The sequence below is a fragment of the Elaeis guineensis genome, chromosome 5, assembly GCF_000442705.2.
Source record: "Elaeis guineensis isolate ETL-2024a chromosome 5, EG11, whole genome shotgun sequence".
Classification (NCBI taxonomy): Eukaryota; Viridiplantae; Streptophyta; class Magnoliopsida; order Arecales; family Arecaceae; genus Elaeis; species Elaeis guineensis.
The window spans coordinates 116,582,840-116,596,010 of record NC_025997.2 but is presented as its reverse complement, the minus strand read 5'-3'; the positions used below and the strand labels follow the sequence as shown (position 1 = coordinate 116,596,010).

The window sequence follows — 13,171 nt, the reverse complement described above, 5'->3', positions numbered from 1 at the left end:
TGTTATTTATAAATTTTATCATGTTACCTGAGGATTCAGAAATGACTTTAGATTCTCTCTATAATTTGTGATATAACTAAAGCCAAATCCATCTCAGTCGTTTTTCTCTTAACGGCGAGCAACTAGACCGGGCTAAGATGGTGCATATCCAATCCTTTCTATCACCAGTCATTTATAGGTTTTGTATGGTTGGTGTTGGGGCAATTCAGTCGACTTTTCTGATTCTGAATTTCAATCGGCCCAATAAACATGAATCGTTGACTATCAATCGGTTGGCCGACCAACAGTCGGTTATTTTCAACCATTCCTAGCAAACTTCGACTATGACGACTTAACTGACTTCAGACCGATGATCATTGACATATCAGAATTGCCGATCGATGGTCATTCAGATTTTTACAACTGCTGACATATAATCGATATATTTAGATTACCGACATAGAGTCGGCATATCAGAAACCGTCAGCGCAGAAAGTGCATAATGGTCAAAACATGATCAGTGATGGATATAACCGTCCATCCCACGATCACATAATATCGAAATAAGCGAGATCTACGTGTCTAATCGTTACAAACGGTTACCAACAACTCATCTATATAAAAAGAGGTAAATAAATAGCATTTGATAAAGACTCTTTTGAGTTGATACTCTATCTCTCTAAACATTCATCTGCTGTTTCCCACTCCCCACTGACTTAAGTATCGAAGGATTTTCGTCGGACACAATTCTGATCAGTACGGATTTTATTTTGCAGGTACTCTTCACCGACAATGGGCGCAATAGAAGATTGACCACAACAACTGATAATTTTTGATTTAGACATCTCAAATTTATATTCCAATTCTACATGAAATTGCGAGAACCCAAACTCCTGATAAATATCCAACTTTTCATTCAGCATCTTCCAAGATTGTGCAAACAAGTTCTCCATCAACTTTAACTTAGCTACCATTTATGGTTCTCCACTTGAAAGAGGTACAGGGTTCAAATTCTACAACATGGCATCTCCACCATAACCATGAAAAAAATGGTAAAGAAATTTCCTGTTCAATTTTTCCTCACCGTCAATGTTCTTGTCATATCTGGATTCTTTAACGTAAAGAGCAAAGCTTCTCAACTAACTAATTGTACCGGAAGAGTTAGATATCGATCCTCTTTATACAACCAGCTTCTATAAATCCTCATGCATGGACCTACAAGTCCCCTACCAAGCCCAGCTTTCGTATCCTTACGTAGACGCGCCAGAAGTAAATGATCACCACCTCCAACCTCTACCACGTGGTAGAGGCCATGGCGCCGCTCTACACCGCCATGGCCCTCGGCTACGCCGCCGTCCGGTGGTGGCGCGTCCTCTCCCCCGACCAATGCAACGGCATCAACCACTTCGTCGCCCTCTTCCCTCTCCCCATCCTCGCCTTTCGCTTGATCTCCTCTAACAATCCTTACACCATGAACACCCGCCTCCTCGCCGCCGACTCCCTCCAGAAGCTCTTCCTCCTGGCCGCCCTCTTCGCATGGTCATATATCCGCCGTGGTGGCGGCGCCGCCGCCGCCCTTCCTTGGGTCATCACTGTCTTTTGTCTTGCTACTCTGCCCAACACTGTTATCATGGGGATCCCGCTTCTCCGCGGCATGTACGGGCCTGCCGCCGGGCAGCTTATGGTTCAAATTGTCGTGGTTCAGAGCGCTTTCTGGTGGAACTTCGTCCTCTTTCTGTATGAGTATATATCAGCTCGCCATGACATCATGGAGCAGGAGCAGATGAACAGCAATCATGCAATGGAGTTTCCGCCACTGATGTCAGTATGGCGCGTTCCAGTGACGGTCGGAAGGAAACTAATCAGGATGCCAAGAACTCATGCTGCGATTCTTGGTCTTTTATGGTCTTTAATTGCTTTCAGGTTCGATTTTTTCTTTTTTTTTTTTTTTTTCTTATTGCTCATTTTGGACTCATTTGGTTCACAGAAGAATTTCCTCTCGCTGGAATACTTTTCCTGAGAAGTTGATGCATAGACGTATAGTACCTGAAAAAATAATTTGTTTATGTTTCGTGGATCATAGGAAAATGGCATATTGCAGAATGACTTATATTCGATTGACTATCTACTTTCTTGATAAAATTGTGTAAAATATTTGTTATATCCTTAATAAATGAAAAGATCTTATACTATCTATTTAAAAGCTTAAGAGCATTTAAATATATATATATATAGCCAAAAAAAATCGGAAAGTGACTTCTCATATCGCATGTGGGTTTTTCTTTCCCATCAAATATGAGAATTTTATTCCCATAAAAAAACTACTTTCTCATTTCTTTCCTTCAAAAACTCCAATCAAATGTGAAGCATTTCTCCATTTTTTCTATGGATCATGCTTGTCCTCTTCTCTTCCCATGAACCAAATGAGTCCTTTTCATTGTTGTTATGATGCCTGCAAATATGCATGCTTTGCTTTTCTTTCTTCTTTCTTCTTCTCTTTTTTTTTTTTTTGGCAGGTTGGGGATCAAAATGCCGGCAATTATAGATGATTCACTTTCAATAATCTCAGTTACAGCCACAGGATTAAGCATGTTCTGTGTAGGTATGTATCTTTATCAAGCATCTTCACTGACATCACCATATTCTCAATGGATGGATGAAGGTGCTTATATGCTCCTTGATGTATGATGCGAATACCAGATTGAAGAAATGCATTAGGATAGTGGCCCAAGTAACTGATCAATGGACGTTTTAGGCCTGATACTACTATGTTGACTAGTTCCTTCATATCTTAAGCTTTTGGAGACAGGTTATCAGCTATCATGATATCAAAATTCAAAGATTTCAGAGCTTCAAAAATGTAATTAATGTATTTCAATATAGTGTTCCTAGTTTAATTTATATCATGCAAAATCATTTGATTGTTATTCTGATATGGTAGGGGAATTAAGAAGTTACTAGGCTGATTTAATTGAATGACAGTGGGTGAGCACTAATTAGAGAAGAATTGATGAACACATGATTTTACGAGCCCATCGATGCATGTCGTTAATTTATAGTGATTATAAATTAATAGACATGCGTTTTAAAAGATGGTGCTTTAATATAGGCTTATTAGTCTGCAATACTTTCACTTACATTGTCCACCTCTAAGATCACTGGAAGAGAATTTATCACAAGAGCCGCCACTGAAACTGGAATATTGTGTATGCATCCTTGAAGAATAATTCTTTCCTGTGGAATAATCCGATATAGAATGATACTGCATAGTTGCCTATGGAATAAACATTATGGCACAATTAATATTCATATCATTATCAGATGGATAGGAATCAAATCCAGATCCCAATCAAAATTAGAACATGGTTGCATTAATTGCAGGATCAGGTTCAGGTCTTCAGAGTTACCGAGTGGAAGAATATGCAGGTTGTGGGTGACATTGGAGACCAGAGGATGTCCACAAAGGGAATTTCAGATGTAATCGTGAACTGGAATACCTTTGCAAATGGTGAGCAGCATTTTAGCCTTGCAGAGGTGACAAAGTCGGACCCTCATGCAGAGCACAAGGCATTTTAATAGTTTAGAGGAACTTAAGACCTACCTGGAGCCTAGCTGATTAGTTGTGGTTAGGACTAGACTAAATCCAAATGTTTTGCAAAGTTATACAATTGCCCCCTCTCAACATCCGAAATGGTCAGACAAATATTATTTACTCTATTTGGTTACAATCAAATTCATCCATGAGTAATATGTATGAGTGTGTGCACACGCACGAGTGTGCTTTTGCATGTGTTTGTATGTATGTGTGTTTATGTGTATGTTTGCACGGTGTATGTAATGTATATATGCATACATGTATTATATTTATATCTATACATACATGCATACATACATATATATGTACATATGTATGCATGCACAGAGAGAGCTTAGTCACTCTAGTGGATCTCCGCTCTGATCTGATGAGATCTAGATTGGATGATGGGGTTCCTTTATTGATGATCTGAGTCATTGAATACGATCTACTACCTTTAAACTGCTTATTAAAAAAAAAAAATCATATGATTTAAAGATCCATAGTCTATTCATCAAGTAATCAAAAATCATATATTGTTTTATGTTATTTAAACTATCCGATTTTTTGATCACTTGATACATAGGCTAGTGGTTTCCAAATCATGAAACTTTTGATGTGTAAGTAGTTTAGAGGTAGTAGATCACATGGAATCTTCATCAACCAATTTAGATATGACCGAATATGACTAGAGAGCCACTTAAGTGTAGCCAAGCAATCTCTCTCTCTCTCTCTCTCTCTCTCTCTATATATATATATATATATATATATGCATGCGTTGATGCATGCATGGATGTGTATATGATGTATGTAAAGAAACGAATAGAGAAATTATTAAAAAAAGAAAGGTTTACCTCTAACTTTAGCATTTCATTGTAGATGTAGCTGTTGTATTTCGTATAATATAGGCTACTCTGTCTGTTTTAGATAAACAAATGCGTCAACTCTTTTCCTTAAAATTGCCCAGATGCACTACCGCTGAAGTCATTGTCACTAAACTAAAATTTCAAACTAATCTTTCCTGGGTGCAGGTACCTTCATAGCCCAACAGTCAAAATTTATTTCATGTGGCTATTCGATGGCAACGTTTGCCGTGATAGTCAAATTTATTGTAGGCCCTGGAATCATGGTCGCATCCTCACTTGCTGTTGGACTGCAAGGCTTGCTTCTGCATGTAGCTGCTGTACAGGTAAGTATAATTAAATAACTTCTTTTCTGTTTTATCTTTATTAGCAGCCCAATTTGTTGCTTGGCCATACTTCTTGGTCAAAATTTTACTGCTCAAAAACTTCAGATTACTCTAAGACAAGCTTGGTCAATAGATTAAAATTGCACAGGCTCTTCAGCAAATTAACAAGAGCAAAGCAATACTTTATATGACAGTTCCGTGGCTTCTCCTTTTTGCAAAAAGGAGGCACAAGTTTTGGTTTATTCCTTTTCTCTGCAAGACATTAGCTGATATTTTTTATTATGGCCAGAACCAAATCAAAGGAGGTCAAAAAAAACATCCTTGTAATTTTCTTAGACTACTCTTAGAATATAAAGTTACTCCATCCGGTACATGCTAGAAGTCATTGGACTGCGATGGTCAGTTGAAATCTAGCAACAAATGGGAGGTGGTTGAAATGCAAGGTGCTTACCTTTCTCTTGACTTTGTCAGTTAGTTTGACAAATTGTTCTTTAAACTTGAGGAATAAGGGATAGTCTTAAGTGCTTTATCAGCAAATATACCACTTCAAGCATGGAGATGCCAGTAATATCATCTATAACTACTTTCTTTTCCTGCAGGTATATCCTGCTCTACTTCATGATTCATTCTCAATCTAGACTGCCTCACAAGTTCAACAGTATTAGCTTGCATATCTGATATTTAGTCAAACACAGACAGTCTTTAATTTTATCTATCTGGTGGAGAGTAAAACATCATCAGCAAATATAGTTGAGCTACCTGCGGTTAAGTTCCATTATCTAACAGCTCAATGTAGCTTGCCACCTGTGGACAATAAAAGCCTTAATGAAATGCTGTTGAACAATGAGAGAACAAGGGAGTACTGATACATTCTTATATCCAAGCGATCATGTTTCATGAAAACTAGATTCTTTAAAAGCTTCAGAAGAAATTTGTTGTTCACTGTATCATAAGAATTTGTAAAATAAACGTTGAGGTGTGCTTTAGAAGTACCCTTTCGATAACAAAAAAGTTTGACAATTCCTGTGCAAGAAGAATGCTCTGAGAGTTCTTTCTTCCTTAAATGATTGATGACTAGCAATTGCTTATAATAGGAGAAATAATATTTAGGAGTCCGTTAGCAAGTATCTACGAAATTCTCCTTCTTCCTTTTGTGGATGCTGATGGACAATTGCTTCTTCCTTTTGAGACTGCATCTTTTGCCTTTGAGAATAAGACAGAAAAAAGGGAATGGTTTTCTTTTTCCAGAAGTTCACCACTCTGGAAAAACTCATGTGAGGGCTCATAGAGATCTTCCTTTATGATTTTCAAACAAGCTGATAGAACCTAGCCTTGAGCCATCTAAATTGTAGACTTGCCAGCAAAATCTTCAAATTCAGTCACATTTTCAGTCACCATCTCATTAGTTTCAGCATGCGAAGCAATCTTTGGAACTAGATATTTCATGAGATCAACTATTGATTGTAGCAGGAGAAATAATCCTATAGAATTTGTCAGTAAGTATCTATCCTTCAGGTTGTTGATTGACATTTGCTGATGAGTAAGTAATCCTCCGGAATAATATGACTGGTTTCTTTATGTTGCTTTCAACTTTGAAGAACTCATGTGTGGCTTCATAGAGATGTAACTTTTAAGATTTCCTTGCAAGCTTGACAAAATGTACCTTCTGAATTTGGAGATTTGTCAGAAAGAGCTTCAAAAATCATGTTTCTGATCAAACCACTCATCATATGCAGAAGACAAAACCATCTTTGGAACTACAGAATTCATTCATTGAGAAAAATTATGAGTTTATCATAAAGAAAGAAAAGAAGTTCGTTTGATTTTTATTTGCATTAGTTTGCCACTCTCATCCTTCATCAGTGTAGTGGAATTCTCATTATTTTACCTTTTGGATGCAGCTTGAGAAAATCTTGAATTTCTAGCATAATTTTCAAGTCAAGTTGCATTAAGTTTAGTCTTATAAAAGATTCCTCCTGACCTTTTTGTCATATATTTTTGATTAATATAGTTAGAAATTAGCTCCTTATTGAATAAATAAGTTGTATTTTCAGCACTTTCAACTCCATTTTCTTCTGTGAATTGAATCTGAAACATTTTGATGTAATTTCCTTGAAGAGTTCCACTGAATACCACATATGAACTATCCACATCTTAAGAATATAGTGACTGAATAATTGCACAATTTCCTACTAGTCTTGAAATTTTGGATCAACTGAAATCAGTAGTTGTGGGTTCAGAAATGACGGTCTAATCCTGTCTTTAAACCACAGGCGGCTCTTCCTCTTGCAACTGTTTCTTTTGTCTATGCAAAGGAATACAATGTGCATCCAGACATAATGAGTTCTGGGTTTGAGCTTTAACTCTGCCGTATTATCGCTAGGTATGTCATTAAGCTACATTTTTCTAATTTCCAATCTAATAATTGCAGGGTTATCATCGGGACCTTTATATCTGTTCCAATCACAATCCTCTACTATATTTTATTGGGACTACAAGGTGAAGACAGTTGATGTATGTAAGCAGCTCCTCATCGCCCAACCTTGCCACCATGGCACTGGACCTAATCCTATGTTTGCAATTGTTGATTCTTTAATTCAGAAATCATAATTCATCCCTTTCTTTTGGTTTAATATTCTAAATTTGAAGAGCAGTTAATAGGATACTGGAAGGCACAGTGCAAAGATGGGAGACATCAGTAGTTTGGAGATATCAGGAACTTGAACATTTTCCATTCGTACTAGAACTTATAAGCTCCATGTCCTTTTGGACTGGATAAATCATCAAAATGTAGCTCTGTAAACTTTTGTCCAAGATTTTAGCTTTTGATTTTAAGCATGCAAATCCTCAGAATGTAATTGTTTGTACTACATCCAAGATGCAATGCAAATTACTATTAGAAATTCTCTGTCAAACAATATATTTTTCTTGGTTATAAAAGACCTAACTTACATGCACAGCATGTAACTATATGTTCTACACCGCAGATTTATTAATTACATGGGATGTTCTTATATTTTAGACATTAAAGCTTGTTCTCTTTTCTATTATTTCAGTTCCATTTGATTGAAAAGGAAAAAAGGTCATATGAGAACTGATTGCAGGCATGCATTACGAGATTAATTAATTGTGGTTTTTTCACAGCAACAGTTTAAGTGATACCTTTTTTTCTTGAGAATGTGAATCCCTTGAATATGGGTGAATAAGTTTCTATTTCCATGTTTATTTCTAATGCTGCTCCATTTGAGCATAAACATTGGCAAATGGAAAACCTGCCTTTGATCTCACAGAAGTTGTATCATCTTGCACATATATATGCTTCCATTGTTATTTCAGACATCTGTTGGTTGGTTGGTTGGAAATAGGGAGACTTCTTTTTCCTCACTTTTTTGCACTTTGTTCTTTTTGTTTTGTACGTTTTTTTTATCTTACTAAAATCTTGGGTGGGTTCTCCCACCCTTTTCATCAAAAAGAAAAAGAAAAAGAAAAAAGTTATTTCAGATGTCAGAACTGGTTTCCTATACTTCAAGTTGGAGATTCAATGTTTTTCCTAATTGTAAAGAGTAACAACTCATCAAAGATCAAAGAATAATGTACATAGTAATCACTTCATAAAGGAGACATCCTCCATATAAAGTACTTTTAAACGGTTCAACACCAAACCAAACTTTAACATGTTCGAGTGTTACTTATGGAAGCTCTCTCAGCACTCCTATAAAACATTTGTCCTTTAGAAACTTAAATTTGCTGATGAATATTTCCTCTTTCAAGAATTTTGTTATTCCAGAAAAGTTTGTGCTTCAGTCCTGTTCTGCTGCAGTCTCTAACGTGAAGTTGGAGCATAAGTATATGCAATCCAGAGACGCTCATGGAGAAGTGTGACAATGTTGCATTCAGGTTAACCATCAATTTAGTTTTCTATTTATATAGCCTCTCTCATATGATTAAATACATTTTATGTATTTATAATCTCAATGTATATATATGTGATTGATTCAGGTGAATATTCAGTGATCCTTCTGTATGAGCTAAATGTTGATATACCTTTTTGAGAGAACAAGTTTACAGACATCGGATCAGAATTTGATCATTGTTATAGTTCAAACCCCAATACGTATGTAGCTTGTCAGCAGTCCATTTCAACGCGGAACAGAATAGTTGTAGATTCCAGTTTCTCAGTCATGCTTTTGTATCCAGACCTAAATGAAGCAGACCCCTGTATTAACCAAAGAAGAGTGCATTCTTCTCGAAAACACAAAAGGATAATGTATGTTTGATCCTCTGAAGGAATTGTGCTGCATATCTAATACAGACCTTCAGTTTTCATCAAAGAGTTATATTATCTTTCTATAGTTAATGATGCAGGCTCTTTCTTCACTAATGGTCATGCTTAATAATGGCTAAACATGCAATGGACATCAATTAATCCCCAGTTATAACATATGTACATTACATGAAAGCAAAGGCTCCATAACTTTTACCCAATGTCAGTCCTGGTTTTCCAACACAACTCTGCCGAAATTTAAGAAAGGGACTAATATTCAACGACTATAACAGAAGAAACATCAATCAATGACCGAGCATTCACATCTGAAAATAAGCTCCAACATCTATCTGTTCTAATATTAAATGAAAACTCCAAATTTTTTATCATGTTTTCTGAGAAACTAAATTATCGCCAGTTGCGTTGCTGGCATTCCAGATCGAGCAATCGGTCTTATCTGGAGACAGGATCCAACTTCACCTCAATTAGAGGACTTCATGATTTCGGATATGATGCAAAATATGTACAGATGAAAGCAAGAAGGAAAGTACTAACTCACAAGTGAGAGAAGCAATCAATAGGGTTGTAAGAGAAACAATCAATAGATTGATTGAAATTGAGTATAAACAAGGTGTTCTCCAGGATGAAACGGTTTGTCGTGTCAGAGAACTGGGGTTCAAGGCGTTCACGGATGCTTATATACAGAGACCTGATGCAGACTGCAGGGAACAAAATATAGTTGTTGGATATATTTGTCACGCCTCCGATCCGAGATTGTGAATCGAGGATCATGGCAACCGCCGCATACTCATAGAAAACTCTTCCCATAAGCATGCAAGACATCTTATCATACTATCCTAAAACAACAGCGGAATAATTAGTCAATAATTTAAATTCAAAATATAACGACCTAATTTTTTTCTTTAATGTCTCTATAAATTCAACAATGATTCATAGTCCTTACATCAAATTCAATAAAACTTTCAACCAAAAATAAAAGTATAAAGATTCTGCTTCTGATCACTCTTCCATTCATATCTTGTATCATCTTAATTCCTCAACATCTATAAAAATAGTAAAAATAGGAGGTAATTAGCTAGACAGCCCAGTAAGCAATGATCACTTCTCAACAGATTTCATCAGGCATTTAAGTAAATAATCATTTATAGAAAATAAGCATATAGAGTTCATTAATTCGAAATCAATTTCAATTATGCAACATAATTCATGCCAAATTCATTTCTTTTTCGAAAATTCAAGTTTCTTTCCCGATTTCAATTTCTTTTGTTCTTCAATTCTTTTCATCAACCATGAGCTATGACCATATTTTTCTTGTGGCAGGGTCATAACACCGCGTATCTTCTTGCGGTGAGCTGCAAATCATCTGGCAGCAAAGTCCTTCGGAACCGCTGGTCTCTCTGGCGGTTTGTCGCTAATCTCTCTGGCGACGTAAACCCTCAGGACAAATCAATTGTCAACGTATATGTCCCCATTGGCAGGGTCCTTTACATAGTCAGGTTGTCAATTCATATTGTTCTTATATCAGAATTCTTCATAAATCATATTTCATATTCTAATTTCAATAATAAAATATATAATCATGTAGTATCGAAATCAATCAATATAATGCATCATGAAATCAATATGTTCAATCATGCTTCATCATAATATTTCAAATAAGATATTTTCATAACAAAATACCATTCATCCAATTCATACATCGTTTCACAAATCATGTCAGAAAAATACATTATAATTTATCGATAAATCTAGAAAAAGTGAAACATTACTTACCTCAAACGCATTTCAATAAATCCACATAATTCTATAAATTTTCTTCCAAAAATTCTGTTCGTAGATCATATTGCGATATCTCATGATCAAACATCCACAATCCTATACAAAATCAATTTCAATAATTAGAAAGAATACGAATACCATATTTCAACGATTTAGATTGGGTCCGATCATCTAATTTCATCTAATCAAAATCTAATTAGGACCTAAACGATCCAAAGTTTGACTATCAGATCAAATCGGATTCAAAATGATAGGACCGAGGTTTCTTCATCGATTTCATAAAATCAAGTAGAGAGAGACAATTAGAGGAGAGAGAATTCATGAGGTACAATTCGAATTGATCAGGTGACATAATCCAACATTATGATTGGTCCAATATCTCGAGTGGTGAAATCAACATGATCAAATCATGATTAAATCGGGATTATGGATAATCAAATTGAGAAATATCGGATCTGATCAAGATGAGTGCCAGTACACTGTCCGACAACCATGGATCAGGGTTCTTCATTAGAATCAGATCAAAACTATTGAAAATTTTTTTTTCATTGACTAACCTTTTTAGAGAGAGAAATCAATCAAGAGAGAATATTTTAGAGAGAGAATTTTAGAGAAAGAAAACTCATCTTGGATTCTTCAGACAATATGATTCAATAAATCCGATCGATCGGATCAAATCATGCTGAAATTATCATGTAGACAATTCAATAAAATCATGAGAAATAAAATCTAAAAATACCTGATCTGATCAAAGTGGATGTCGGCGTACCGTCCGATGATCACAGATCAAAAATCCATCACGAGGATCATTTAAATTCATCATCATTCTTCTCAAAATTCTAGAAATTTTAGGAGAGAGAAATAATCTAGAGAGAGAATTCTAGAGAGAGCAAGTAGAGAGAGAAAATTCAATTTTAGAGAGAGAAAATACTAGTTCAGACTGAAGGGAGAGAGGGAAGAGAAAGAAACTCTCTTTCTCATATTTTATTATTTATATCATTATTTATTAATTAATTTATTTTATTTTTTTCTTTCTTCTTTTCTTTCTTTCTTTTTTTTTCTTTTTCTTCACGGAAGAGAGAGGAGAGAAAATCCTATTTATTATTATTATATTATTATTATTTTATTTTTCTTCTTCTTCTTCTTTTTCTCTCTTTTTTTTTCTTTTTCTTTTCTTTTCCTTCTTCTTTTCTTTTTCTTTTCTTTTTCTTTTCTTTTCCTCCTTCTTCTTCTTTTTCTTTTCTTCTTCCCAGGCTTGCTTTGACCGAAACAGGGGATCTTAAATCCCCTCATTGGAGTTCCGACCGACGGCACAGCCGGTGTGGGGTGGCCGTCGGCAGGAGGGGGGACGACCCAACGACAAGAGAAGGGCCAAACCGATGGTCAGTGGTGACCACCGGCGTCGGAAATCAAAGAAAAACGATAAAAACAAAGGTTTCTTCCGCAACAAAATTCGGCGACTCCGGTCGCCGGCGAGCGTGCACACAGGCATGGAAAGGAAAGGGGAGAAGAGAGGAAGGGGAGGAGGCTTACCTCCGACGCCGGCGAGGCTTTTCCAACGAGCAAATTGGACGGGCACAGGTCGGTCTTCCGCGGTGGTTTTCCGGCGATTGCCGCCGACTGGACTTAGGATCTTTGGTGGAAGGGAGAGAGGAGGGATCTCCTCTTTAAATAGAGCGAGAGGAGGGATCTTTTCCGACTCCGATTGGGAGCCGACGAGAGGAGGAAGAAGACTCCCGAAGGGAGTCTTCTCCTCTATTTTTTTTTTTTGGGCTTTGGTGGGCTGGGATTCTTTACTCGGGCCGGGCCATCACATTCTTCCCCTCTAAAAGAAATTTCATCCTCAAAATTTTTCTTGCTTGAGTCTTCATAGTTTCTTACTTGAATCTCATCCATAAATATTTTAATATTCTAATTCTTGATATAAATTTATTTTTAAATTATTTTATAAGGAAAAAATCAATACATCAAATATTGATCTGAAATGGAACCATTCATTTTCTTATTTATCAAGATCAACATTTCAAAGATTTTCAATGTTTCAAGATTTTGAAATTATGATCTCATTTCTTATAAAAATCATGTTCAATATCTCATGACTCAAATTAAAATTAAATCCATCTCTTGTAGGTAAAAGAAAATCAAGGTCTCTATTCTTGCATAAGAACTTCATTCATCATCATCATTCATTTTTTTTTTTTAAATATTATCCACTCTTAATTTCAACCCATCATAAGATAGGAAAAACATACTTATGTGAATCATATGATGACATCCCAATCAATCAAAATTCAAAAATATTTTCTCTTGATTCGTACTTTCAAAGGTTGAAGATTTATCATTTCAATCTCATTCTCGAACTTTT

General features: G+C 35.9%; 1 protein-coding gene across 4 annotated transcripts; it reads left to right on the top strand.

The window, feature by feature from the left end:
• The first annotated feature begins 793 nt into the window (after positions 1-793).
• On the top strand, positions 794-9,049 carry LOC105033356 (probable auxin efflux carrier component 9). 4 transcript variants are annotated; one of them, XM_073258281.1, is made up of 7 exons: positions 794-1,902; positions 2,496-2,581; positions 4,585-4,742; positions 7,016-7,085; positions 7,174-7,256; positions 8,514-8,639; positions 8,742-9,049. In XM_073258281.1, the coding sequence occupies exons 1-6, from the start codon at positions 1,253-1,255 to the stop codon at positions 8,622-8,624; spliced, it is 1,158 nt and encodes a 385-aa protein (XP_073114382.1). In that variant the 5' UTR covers positions 794-1,252; the 3' UTR covers positions 8,625-8,639; positions 8,742-9,049. The 4 variants fall into 4 exon arrangements, with proteins under 4 accessions (XP_073114382.1, XP_073114383.1, XP_010906421.1 ...); XM_073258282.1 differs by having other exon boundaries at positions 795-1,902; positions 7,016-7,092; positions 8,742-8,755; XM_010908119.4 differs by having other exon boundaries at positions 795-1,902; positions 7,016-7,092; positions 7,174-8,639.
• The last annotated feature ends 4,122 nt before the right edge of the window (positions 9,050-13,171 follow it).